This window comes from Verticillium dahliae, genomic scaffold (assembly GCF_000150675.1).
Source record: "Verticillium dahliae VdLs.17 supercont1.13 genomic scaffold, whole genome shotgun sequence".
Classification (NCBI taxonomy): Eukaryota; Fungi; Ascomycota; class Sordariomycetes; order Glomerellales; family Plectosphaerellaceae; genus Verticillium; species Verticillium dahliae.
The window spans coordinates 130652-141857 of record NW_009276944.1 but is presented as its reverse complement, the minus strand read 5'-3'; the positions used below and the strand labels follow the sequence as shown (position 1 = coordinate 141857).

Here is an 11206-nt window from a genome sequence, read left to right as displayed (position 1 = left end):
TCGGGGGGTGATTCGCGGTCTCAGGGCGGTGGTCGTTGAAGGCTTTCGGGTGGCTGTGGGCGTCTGTTTGCTGGGAAGAAAAGGATCGACGCGTGCGCAGTAGATCGGACGAACGTGGCGGCGATGGATCTCTCGAATGTGATGTCGATGCCGAGTTGGTGTTGAGCGACCGCATGTTGAGCAGGACAGAAGCCCAACCGGGTTGGAGTCACTGGACGGGATTGGATCTCGCTCGCTGTGTCTCTCTGCTTTCTCGTTCGTCGGCGTCAGGTCACACTTTCCTCCAGGCCTTTTGGGGGGGGGGGGCTGCGCTGCCGCCTTGCGATTCTGGGTGGTCCGGCCGCTGGCACCTGACTGGCCCGCGTTGCCGGGAGAGCCCGCTGAGTCGCTGTAATTTAGTGGTCCCTTGGCGCGTTCTGCACTGGCGGATGCACTGAGATCGGTGCACCGCAGGTCAGATACATGTAGCTTGGCGGGCAGTGGTGCATATGCAGGAAGGAGGTCAGTGAACAGAGAACAGCAGAACATTCGACAAGGACAATGGGGTTATGATTTCTTCTTCAGGGTCTTGACCAACTCCAACGGTTCCGCACTGTTTCCTCTCATCGACGCCCCAAAAAGTAAACAAGCCAAAAGAAAACATTTTGTTTCCCACCTCTGAGTGGCTCTCCACGTCACTCCGGGACCCCTCACTCGGGAATTCATCTCCATTTGCCAATGTTATTCATGCGTCGCTGCTGCACAACAAGGATTCCCTCCCTTCCGTCATTGCACTACCATGTACCTACACTTGCTACAGTACCTACAGTATGCTGTGGTGGGGCTATTGAACATGGGCACGAGATATACCCAGAGATCGAACATGGGGCCAGCAAGGCGAACAAGCGAGGCACAACGGAAGGACCCCTACGGTTTGGTGCCTGTTAGCTGTTAGTGCCCTTGGTGCCCCACACTACACACGGCTGAGTAATGCCCCTCGTCTGTGTGCATCCAACATCGATATCAAGGTCGACTTCGATTTGCCATCGTTCGAGTTGCCATCGTACTAGATTGACTACATCACGACAGCCTTGCATCGCCAGCACGCCCTCCACTCGCGCGCTCTCGCAGCGCCGCTCCTCCTTTCGAAAATGGGCTATGTCGGGTACACTCTCATTGTGGCCTCAGTCGTCTGGGTCCTCGTTGCACAGCCGCCATGGATCCATCCTTACCTGCCGCCATTTCTTCTCACATGTCGTCCACCACCGGCTTTGACAGGAGGTGACGCCTTGAAGCGCGAGGCACCCGACCATGACAAGCCAAAGAATGCTGGAACAGAGAGCATCGAGGAGTCAGACCGGGCAGCCGTGCCACCTCCGCCGACAATATCCAAAATCACCAATACACCCGCCGTGGCTGCCCCAGCTTTTGACATCTCGGCACCAGACGCCGACACCGAAGTCGAACAAACGACGCCAAAGGCCACAGCAACACCAAACTCGGTCGCCGTCCCTTCATTCTCCCTCTCTGCCGACAATGCCCCGGCAAACCCTTCCCTCTCGATGCCGCCGCCCGCAGCTCCGACCCCCACCTTCTCGATGCCCCCACCGCCGGCCCCCTCGCGCGCCATCCCACCCCGCCTCAACCCCCTCCCATCGTCCTCCTCCTTCCTCGGCGCCAACTCCCCCCAGCGCGCCCGCGGTCCGACTCCCAACCGCGGCCCCGCCCCCTCGTCCTCGCTCGCGCCCCCGCCGACACACTCCCAGGCGCCCCCGAAGCCCTCGCGCAAGGTCCTCCTGACGCCGGGCCACTCCCCGCTCGACTGGGCCCGCATCTCCGGCCCGGCCTGCGACCTGCGCAACCTGCCCGCCAACACGCCCTACCTCAAGGTGACGCCGTCCATGCTGAAGAGGCAGACGGGCCGCAAGGGCAAGGATGCGTGGATGGCCCTCGGCGGGCGCGTCTACAACGTGACGCCCTACGCCGCGTATCACCCCGGCGGCGTGCCGGAGCTGATGCGTGGGGCCGGCAGGGAGGCGACGAAGCTGTTTGGAGAGGTTCATCCCTGGGTGAATTACGAGACGATGCTGTCGGCTTGTCTCGTGGGCGTGCTGGTGCCGGAAGAGGAGGCTGAGAAGGAGAGCGAGATGGATCAGATGGACTGAGTGTTCAGCCAAGTCGCAGGGACGCATTTAGCATGATGGGAGCATTTTGGTTGTGAACATACGCAAGAGAGGAAGTGGGCAAGAGAAACGCCCCCGGTTCATGACTTCATTAGGCGGACTATAGAGAGATACCCCAATAGACGCGTGGAAGAAGGTCCAGCATATACCACGCAGTCATGCCCCTACCGCCGTCGGCCAAACTTAAACTTCAGCTCGTCGTCGCTCTCGTCGCTATCGCGAACCTCGACAATCTGTCGCACAGGCCGTGGCCTCTTGGCCGGCGGTTCACTAGACGCCTCCGCGGCAGGCCTCTTCCCCTGAGTCGTACGCCCAGTCGCCTGGCTGCGGCTCGACGTCGGCCCCGTGCTCTGCGACTCGGTCGCCGTGCTTCTGATGCCCCTGATCCGCGTCACCGGCGCAGCCTCAGCCGGCGTCTCCTCGATGGCCTCTTGTTCATCGCTGTCGTCTGACAGCACAATCTGCGTTGGCCGTGCCCGCAACGAACCTGTCGCCCTCGACGAGGGCTCAGACTTGGCCTCCTGCGACTGGCTGCCGCCGCTCTTCTTCTTCTGCTGCGTGTCGCCCTCGAGCCAGTAGTCGTCCCCGATGCCGAAGTCCTTCGTCTTCACCTCCGACACCTGCACAATGACCTTCATGACCGCCCTGCCCTGCGCGGCGCCTCGTTTCTGGAACCGCTTGAAGTTGCGCCGCCCGTTCCAGCGCGGGTCCCACCGCCCGTCGGCAATGTCCTGCTCGCGCGTGCGCTCACCGCCCGGTCTCCGCAGCTCCATCTCTTCCACAATGTGAAGGCGGCGGATGGCGTCGAGGTCAATGTCCGAGGGCAGATGGGCGAGGTCGTCGCGCTCCGCTTTGGCGCGGGCCTCCATCTCCTCGCGGCGCTTGCGCGCTTCCTCCAGGACGTCAATCTCCCTCTTGACCTTTTTCGGCGCCGGCTTGGGCTGCGCTGGCTCTTCGGGTTCGTCGGGCGAGGGCCGCCGGATCGGGTCCTCGCCGGCTTCAAGGCGCCGGCGCTTGGCGGCTGCTGCTGTGGGAATGAGGCCGTCCATGAGGTCTGCGGGAGTCGGGCGCTGGCCGCTTGCGCTGCGATCTGGTGGCGGGGCGCTTCGTCCCGACGGTCTTTGGGACACGAAAAAGACCTTTCCTCTTCGTCTTCGTCTTCTGCTTTCCGCGGCAGGGCCCGCTTGGCCTCGTGTTGTTTCGGTGTGGAAGCCTTGCGGCACAATTGCCCTTTGTCGTCGTCGTCAGGATTCGTCGTCGAAACCTTGCAACCGTCGAGTCGCTTGTCGTCTCGTGCGGCCACCTCGCGGTCCAGGCATCGAGGACTCCGAGACATCCTGCGATGGTGCATTTGGGGCGGGCGCAGAATCTGTCTCCATGGCATCGCCGCCTCTAGTCGCTGCTTGTCTCCGCGCTGCTCTGGGCGGGCTGTCCTGGACTGTTTCGGTCTGCAGAGGCCTCCGTAATATGCTGGCGTCCTTGACGAGAATAGCCTCGAGAAACTCATTTTGTTCAATGGGGCGGTGGTCCAGCCGAAGCGATGTCTCATAGAAAAACGACGCGTACCATTCAGTGTGGTCGCCCTTATCAGGGGTGAAGCGGACGACGACCACGCCGCGTCCTTCGCTCCCGTCCTCGAAAGACCCGAGGCCCTTCTCGCCCGCCTCCGTCTTGACAAACAGCACAAAGTCGTCCACGGTTGTCTTTTCGGGGGTGACCTCGGTGTGCAGCGCCTTGCCGCCGCCATTGGTGATCGGCGCCAGGAGGTTGTCATACTGGTTTCTGTCGTAAAAGATGAACGTGTAACCCTCAAAGATTTCTTTGCGCGCTTCATCCGGAGCGTACGCATCCGGCGGCCGTTCAACAGGCTCGCCGCCGCGAGGCGGTAGGTGCTCGAGAGGGTTCGGCCAGTAAGCCTGAAAGTCTTGCTCCAGAGCCGACGCGTCTGTTGCCTCGGTCCCGTCGGGCGGCAGCGCAGCGGCCACGATGGCGTCGACGAACGAGTCGGTGACGATGTACCGGCCGTTGATGAGCGCCTGCAGCCCCTTGGACGTATTCCTCTTCTTCGCCACCACATGTGTCGTGTGTTGGATGTTGTAGTCAAACGTGAATTTGATGTCGAGCTGTTCGAGCATGTCGCGGAGTCGGCGGGCCGGGTCTTCTCGCATTTCGCGGCTCGTGAAGCCGAAGCTCAGCACAACAGGGTGCCACGAGAGTCTGTTTCCGGCGCCGTCAGCAACGTCTTGGTTCTTGTCCGGCAAAGGAGCGGGGGCCCCTACCTGAAAATGTCAGGACAGCCTCCCAGCTTGATCTCCGCGGCATCGTTGGAGACGACATGCTTCTCCCCCTTGTACTTCTCGCCGTCGATCGTTGTGCCCGTCTTCGTCGCGAGGTCTTCGATGGTTACAGTGGATCGCTTCGAGATACTTTGCTGTTGGACCCTGTGAGTGACTGGCTACGACGTGCGTGCGCAGGCATGCCTCGAACGTACGCTGCGGCCATTGGCCACCGGCTCGATTTTGATGGTCATGTGTTTCCGGGAGATGGTCTTGTGGGAGATGGCAAGCTGGCCCGCTGCATCGCACATCAGTCACTATCAATCCATTCCGAGTCCTCGTGCTTACGTTCCGAGGCGGTGCGGCCAAAGAGGTAGAGCTTGCCGGGGCGAAGCCAGAGCTGTCGGCCTGTTTGCGCGATGGTCAGTCGGTCCACTCCCGTCGCACTTTGGGGGGGGGGTTCAGCTGGGCGCCATACCCTCGAAGACATTTTCCTGCTCCAAGAGCCACATGACGGGCAGCCCAGGTGCACCGCAAGATGATGCGCAGTGGGAATCCCAGCGGCAGGGCCGGTGGCGTGTTGCGCTTCGTGTTACGCTGGCAGTGCAATTGGTGGGGAAGTGGAGGGTCGCGGTTCGTGTTTGGTGCCAGCAGGAAACTGACGCCTGTTCACGTGTTTTGCGGAGCTCGCTGTCGTGCAGGGGGGCACTCGAACACAGCAATCAGTTGAGCGATTCAATGAGCTCAGCATTTGATCGGGGGATCTAGTGATTTTATTCTGATGCGGCGATTCATTCATTATGCATTTCGCGTTCTACGTCTTCAATTTGGCCGCCTTGGCCTGTGGTAGAGGAACCGCCTGGGCTCCGTCGCTAATCATGATGCCCAAAATCCAGCAGTTCACGAGGAAGAATCCCACGGTAGAGGCCCATAGGCCAGGGAAGAACGTGCTTATGCCGTTGAATTCCAGCTGGAACCCCTGCTGGAGCCACGCTCCTTGGGTGACGACCCAGAGAGCCAGCGCCGACATGCCTAGCGCAGGGTTCTTGAGGAAAGAAGAGTTGGGGAGGTAGATGGGCAGGAAGACCATGTACCACAAGAAGTACTGCTGCAGGTTAGCAAGGCCTCTGGCGCATCGTGGCCATCGGCATCGTGGCCATCGTGACATACCTGGCTCGTGCAAACCTTGTTGAAAGTCACAAAGGCGAACGTCTGCGCCATCATGGACGCCGCGAGATCCTTCTTCGCAACAACCAAAGGGATCAGAACGGTTGACAGAAGAATTTGCGGCAGGAAAGCCACCGACTCGATCTGCAGCGAAGAGGTGGAGGGAAAGGCTGAAGTCAGGTAGAGTAGGATGTTGTAAGGGCTGAAGTTGTGACGGTGGTCGATCCGCGTGACGTGGTGGAAAAACGTGTGCACCAGAAACGGAGTGCCATATCTGCGACCTGTCAGTTGCGGCTCATCTTCGTCAGAGCGTCGAGAGCTTACATGGAGTACATCAGAACGTTCAAGCCCATGAACGTGGCCAAGCTGATGATGGTCAATTTGACCCGCTCAGGACTGAAGAAACGCCGGACCAAATCAGAAACAGATCGTCCAGAGACAGGCTTCTTGGCTCGGCCCAGACTCTCGTCATCCATCCACCAGATGATGGCTGGTGCATAGATGAAGGGGTAAATCTTGAAATGGACGCCAAAGCCGAGCAACACGCCAGCCAGCGCAATTCGCCTCCCCAGCACCGCCCACAAAAGAGCCATCACAAGGACACCCAGAAGACCTTCAGAACTCCCGCGCGTGCTGATCGTGGCAACCATGGGGTTCAACAGCCAAATGCTGGCAAACTTGAGCGCTCTCGCCTCCTCCATGCCATGAGTGCCGCGGAGGACGCGCACGATCAGCCATCCCGCCAAGAGGTCCGCAGCAGCAAAGATGACCTTTCCGAATGAGAACCAAGCCGGACCGAGGGTTTCATTCCAGGCCGTAGGGAGGAGGAGCCATGCGAGAAGAGGCGTGTACCGGTAGGTCTCACGGTCGTAAGGGGAGGCGCCGCGCTGAGTGAAGCGGGCGGCGTCGGTGAAGACAAGATAATCAATGTCTGTGTACTTGAAGGGCGAATTGGCGTCTTGCCAGAGACCGTAGACGAGCAGCACGGCGCGGAGGATAGCGGCGGCTGTGAAAAGGGGGAGGGGTCGGAAGAGAGAGGCCATGGTGATTGACGGTTCACAGCTCCGACTTGGACTACTCCTGAAAGGCTATTTCTCATTCAAACTGCCAAGCCAATGGCATTATGTGCCACGAATGAGATTTGTCGATCGTGGAGTTTGTCTGTCTGTCCTTCATCAGACGTCCTCAGATACCGAGATTCGACCACCGCGTCGTGTTCAGATGATGAGTCAGCAGTATGTCGTCGCCCTTGCAGCTGCAGGCCGATCATCACTGCCCCACACTGAACGTCAAACTCCACAGCAGGAGAGGCTCACTGACAGGACCTCACTTTGAATGTCCTCTTTGACGTCAAGGCACCATCAGGATCAAGCTTCCTGACCGCCTCAGTATCGTCGACATGTCTAAGAGAGATCGTGACGGCAACACGCGGCCCAAGGACGGTGGCAAGCCGGGCCCTGCGATCGCCGAGTCACGCTTCACGCCCATGTTCATGGAGTTCCGCAATGAGCTTGATGAGCACCATGATCGCAAGGAGCGCATCGTCAAGGCGTCGCGGGATGTTACTGCCCTGAGCAAGAAGATGTAAACCCCCTTGGATAAGAATACTCTGTCCTCAAGCTGACATTTGATAGAATTTTTGCCTGCCAGAGGTACGTCGTCTCTCACTTACAACTCCTCTTTTTCATCAGTGCTCACACTTCACAGGGTAAACAGTCTAGGCGATTTGCCCAAACGTACTCGGGACGAGATCGATACTCGCATGTCCGAGATCAAGGACCTTCTCACACCCCTAGAGCCACACCTGACCCCGCTCAACCGCCACCGCTACGCCTCCACCCTCCGCGGCCTCGAGGAGCTCGTCGAGGCTCTCTCCTTTGCGCACTACCTGCAACACCAAACTCTCATTACCATGGAGGAGGCTGGCGCTGCTGTGCCGGCTGCTATCGAACTGACCGAGGACGACTATCTCTACGGCATCTTCGACCTCTTTGGCGAGATGATGCGGTTCGCGACCGTGACTACGGCACAGAAAGGACGGTTGGCGGGCCAGGACGAGGGAAAGCGAGATATCCTGATGGACTTTCACGAATTGAGCTCGGCGTTTGAGATACTACCCGAGATTCACGACCGGACGTACAGAAACAAGATGGAGGCCATGAGGCAGTCGGTGCACAAGGTGGAGAAGCTGGGGTACGGAATTGCGATACGTGGGTCTGAGAGGCCGAAGGGGTGGGTGCCAGACATGAAGGATGATGTTGTGATTGCTGATTAGATGTATTCACTTTGTCAGCGGACGTTATTTGTTCATGGTGTAGAAGCTCGACGGGCTGTATGGGGACTGTATAAGGTAGTTCTGATTTATCTCCAGTCACGCACGCCGGCGGAAACTAAATGCAGTGGGCAAAATTATCACGAATGTGCTCTGAACTGCAAAATCCCCTGATCCATTCTGTCATCTTTGCCCGTGAGTCTTTCGTCTTGCCTTGATTGAAATTCCCAGCTAGGCTGTCAGGGTGTGGTGACGCTCCCTGTTACCACTCGATTCCTTATCAAAGGCCCTGTAATGTCCCTCACAGCGCCGACAACCTTTGTCGAATCGCTGCTTGCTCCTTCTCGATGGCTTCAAGCTCTTCCAGCCTTGCTCTCCGCTCCGCCAACTCAGACTGTCTTCGTATCAGCTCCTGCCGCTCCCAGGCATCGCCACTCTCTCGTTTCGTGACAGGATGCGTCCCTGGGGACACGCACCGATATCCGTCGTCCAGCTCGTACCCAATTCCCAGCCGTAGCCCAGACAACGGAGAGACCGTATCGAGCGCGCAGTCAGGAGCAACTTTCGACTGGTCAGGCGAATGCACTGGTGGCGCGTCACTTGGCGTTGTGGTTTGTGTAGCGTCCATCTCAACTGGCGGCCTGACGAAGAAGCTATCATCGTCCTTCTCTACGGGTTTTGAGATGGCTGGGAGCTCTGCAAGCCCAGGGCCAGGGACTTGGCCATTCCAATCCCCTCCTGCAATGTGGCCGCTGGTTGCCTTGTGTGTTTGCTCGCCTTGCTGTTCACGTCTTCGGCGTCGGCGGCGGAGCTTCCAAAACCAGAAGAAACCCACGAGGGCGAGAATAATGATGGTACCAATGACCACGGGAACGATTATAATGACAGGAGGCCTTGTAGCGGCGTCGTCCTCTGCGGATTGCAAGGGCGAACGTGTTGGCTGGGAGTTCGATGGTGATGGCTGAGACGAGGAACCGGACGAGAACGAAGTCCCCGACGTGGACAAGGACTCTAACTCTGGGGTCGTTATGGTCTCGATGTTGGGGTCAAAGTTGGAACCCGCCATGGGATGCTCCGGAAGGTTGATGAGGTCGCTGGACTGCCAGCGAATCTGGTACGCCAACGCCGTGGACATTGATCGAGTCGCATGATACGTGCCACCGTTACTTGAGACACATCGATAACTCCTGCAAATACGTGCCTGTTGATCAGTTTTGATCACGGTCATCGAGAGGCGAGCGTGACTTACGTTGGAACACAGAATCCCACAGTCTCGTTCTCGTCAACGGGTTCGTCGTTGACCTGCGCGTCATTGGGACCCGCCGTGCAGCCGATGGAGTAGCTTTCCGGGCAAATTCCGGGCGAGTAGTATCCTCCGTTCACGAAAACGGGCATGTGGTTAGGAAGCCCGCATTCTTCAAAGTACCTCAGATTCGGCGACGGCGTGACAATCGCCGGACAACCTGACGGTGCCGTCCATCTTGTGTAGAGGGCAACAGCCCATTTCTCACAGTATCCTCTCGAAGTAATGGCGCACTCCTGAGACGTCAGGGTCCGCGGTGAGGTTGTGATCTTCCGTATAATTGTCTCCGTTTCCCCGAGAGCGACTTGCCTCGCACCCATGACCGGGGGTGGTGTCGCCTGTGCGAGCATGGCGGGAGGCTATTTTGGAAGAAACTGAGGAACGCCGGATGCCCCATTTGGGGACGGCTGGGTTGATAAACCGCTCTTGTTCACGCGGCATATCAGGTCAGGAGTGCTCGAACTCAGGACCGCCAAGGCGAGCGACCAACACAGGAGGTCACGGTTGGTTCGCGAGATGCATGCCGACCAATCAGGCATTGCATACCTTGTGATGGTAGACGAGGCAGCCCGTGCGATGTGACGACCTGGGACTGACAAGGTTTAGGGTCATGCAGGTTAATGATGAAAGAGGGACTGAGCCATGGTGACTTTGGTGATGGCGCCGGCCGTTTGGAAATGAGCGACTGTCAAAATATGACGGTACGGCTCGTTCCCGTCACTACATTGATTATGTGTGCGATCAAGTTTAATTTTGAAGGTAAGATCTACAGGCTAAAACAATTAGTCATAAGTGATGGGCCAGCCATTGCAAACGACATCGTAGGATGGAGATAGCACGACAAAGGAGACGGCCTAGATCGGCTACAGTAAGGTGCCTCATGGTAGGTAGATGGGCAGAAGAAGAAACATGGAAGTTGGCCTCCAAATCGACTCACCAGTTCCCCTGATCCACCGGGCAGAACATAATACCCTGCTCTGCCATCTGGTCTAGCTCAGCGGCACTGAGTGGTGACTGATGATCACGAGATGACAACCTGGACGACTCGACAAACGCCAGCTCAACAGTTGCAGGCCGCGTGCCCGACAGCCTCTCGAAGTATCGGGAGTCCTTGCGACGCAAAGGCGGAACGGGGCGCCCTGAGCCGATCATCGACTCGGCCAGCCCAGCGTCCATGTCATCATACCAATACTCAGGGTTGCAGTCAATGCCGATGTGACTGTCATCGAGCAGTGAATCGTGAGCCTCACTCACAGGCCTGTCAAGCTCGGCGATGAGCTTCCCGAAGCCGGCATCGTATAGGAGCTGATCCGCGCCATAATGCGTGAAGGTGAAAAGACTCCAGAAATCGGCCTTCAATACGTTTGGCACCCTCTCCGCCGTGACCACCTGCTCCGGAGATCCATCTTCGGCCATCCTCTGCAACAGCCAGAAGATGTCCCTGCCAAGGGTGCTCAAGGCTTTCGCAGGGACTTTTGGGTCCATGTACCTTTCTGCCAAGGTGTCTAGCAGCGCCGGCATGCTTGCGATGCGCGTTTCTGCCGGTCCCATGGCGATCCAGTCGAGTGGTGCGCCGGCATCAACGAATTGCAGCCTAACTTTGCGGATGGATCCATCTGAAAGAGGCACGCCAAAGCAGTCTGGCAACGACGGATGAACGATCATGCCTTGGGCGGCAGCCCAGCATTTGATCACGTCACGGGCGTACAGAGGGCAGGCAATACTGACCTGCGAGGGGAGGCGGGTGGTCAGGCCGTAGAAGGACAGAGCAGCGAGACCTCGAACGCTGTAGGAGACGTGGCTCAAAAGCCGACCGAGGCGATTGAGCAGCTCATCAAGGACAGCAGGGGGCATTCCCTCCGTTGAGAACGGCATGACACAGCGACCACATGTGTTGGGCAGACGAGGGAGGGGTTTATCGAGGTAGGCTTCCGTGTAAACAGGAGCAGGAGGTGCGGCTCGTGAAGGTCGAGGTGGTGCAGTGGCCCTGAGACTTCCAGAGCCAGCTGAAGAAAAAATAGGGGCA

The 11206-nt window shown here is 58.4% G+C and overlaps 6 protein-coding genes across 6 annotated transcripts; 2 read left to right on the top strand and 4 right to left on the bottom strand.

Moving 5' to 3' along the window:
* Positions 1-832: 832 nt before the first annotated feature.
* VDAG_06007 (cytoplasm protein) lies at positions 833-2144 on the top strand (the record flags this gene model as incomplete). The annotated part of the gene is made up of 2 exons (XM_009659021.1): positions 833-929; positions 1069-2144. The coding sequence occupies 2 exons, from the start codon at positions 833-835 to the stop codon at positions 2142-2144; spliced, it is 1173 nt and encodes a 390-aa protein (XP_009657316.1).
* A 182-nt stretch (positions 2145-2326) lies between these two features.
* VDAG_06006 (DNA damage response protein RcaA) lies at positions 2327-4950 on the bottom strand (the record flags this gene model as incomplete). The annotated part of the gene is made up of 7 exons (XM_009659020.1): positions 2327-3245; positions 3302-3392; positions 3466-4379; positions 4442-4593; positions 4654-4736; positions 4787-4846; positions 4917-4950. 7 exons carry the CDS (start codon positions 4948-4950, stop codon positions 2327-2329), a joined length of 2253 nt encoding a protein of 750 aa, XP_009657315.1.
* A 302-nt stretch (positions 4951-5252) lies between these two features.
* Positions 5253-6648, bottom strand: VDAG_06005 (GPI mannosyltransferase; the record flags this gene model as incomplete). Its single annotated transcript, XM_009659019.1, has 3 exons — positions 5253-5543; positions 5609-5879; positions 5930-6648. 3 exons carry the CDS (start codon positions 6646-6648, stop codon positions 5253-5255), a joined length of 1281 nt encoding a protein of 426 aa, XP_009657314.1.
* A 285-nt stretch (positions 6649-6933) lies between these two features.
* VDAG_06004 (translin associated factor X) lies at positions 6934-8049 on the top strand. The gene is made up of 3 exons (XM_009659018.1): positions 6934-7189; positions 7240-7257; positions 7313-8049. The coding sequence occupies exons 1-3, from the start codon at positions 7005-7007 to the stop codon at positions 7878-7880; spliced, it is 771 nt and encodes a 256-aa protein (XP_009657313.1). The 5' UTR covers positions 6934-7004; the 3' UTR covers positions 7881-8049.
* Positions 8050-8178: 129 nt separating this feature from the next.
* VDAG_06003 (uncharacterized protein) lies at positions 8179-9530 on the bottom strand (the record flags this gene model as incomplete). The annotated part of the gene is made up of 2 exons (XM_009659017.1): positions 8179-9064; positions 9127-9530. The coding sequence occupies 2 exons, from the start codon at positions 9528-9530 to the stop codon at positions 8179-8181; spliced, it is 1290 nt and encodes a 429-aa protein (XP_009657312.1).
* A 583-nt stretch (positions 9531-10113) lies between these two features.
* Positions 10114-11055, bottom strand: VDAG_06002 (uncharacterized protein; the record flags this gene model as incomplete). Its single annotated transcript, XM_009659016.1, has 1 exon — positions 10114-11055. One exon carries the CDS (start codon positions 11053-11055, stop codon positions 10114-10116), a length of 942 nt encoding a protein of 313 aa, XP_009657311.1.
* Positions 11056-11206: the final 151 nt, after the last annotated feature.

What these genes read in the sequence shown, in the direction of transcription:
- VDAG_06004 (XM_009659018.1), top strand. Translation starts at nt 7,005, where the DNA reads ATGTCTAAGAGAGATCGTGACGGCAACACGCGGCCCAAGGACGGTGGC.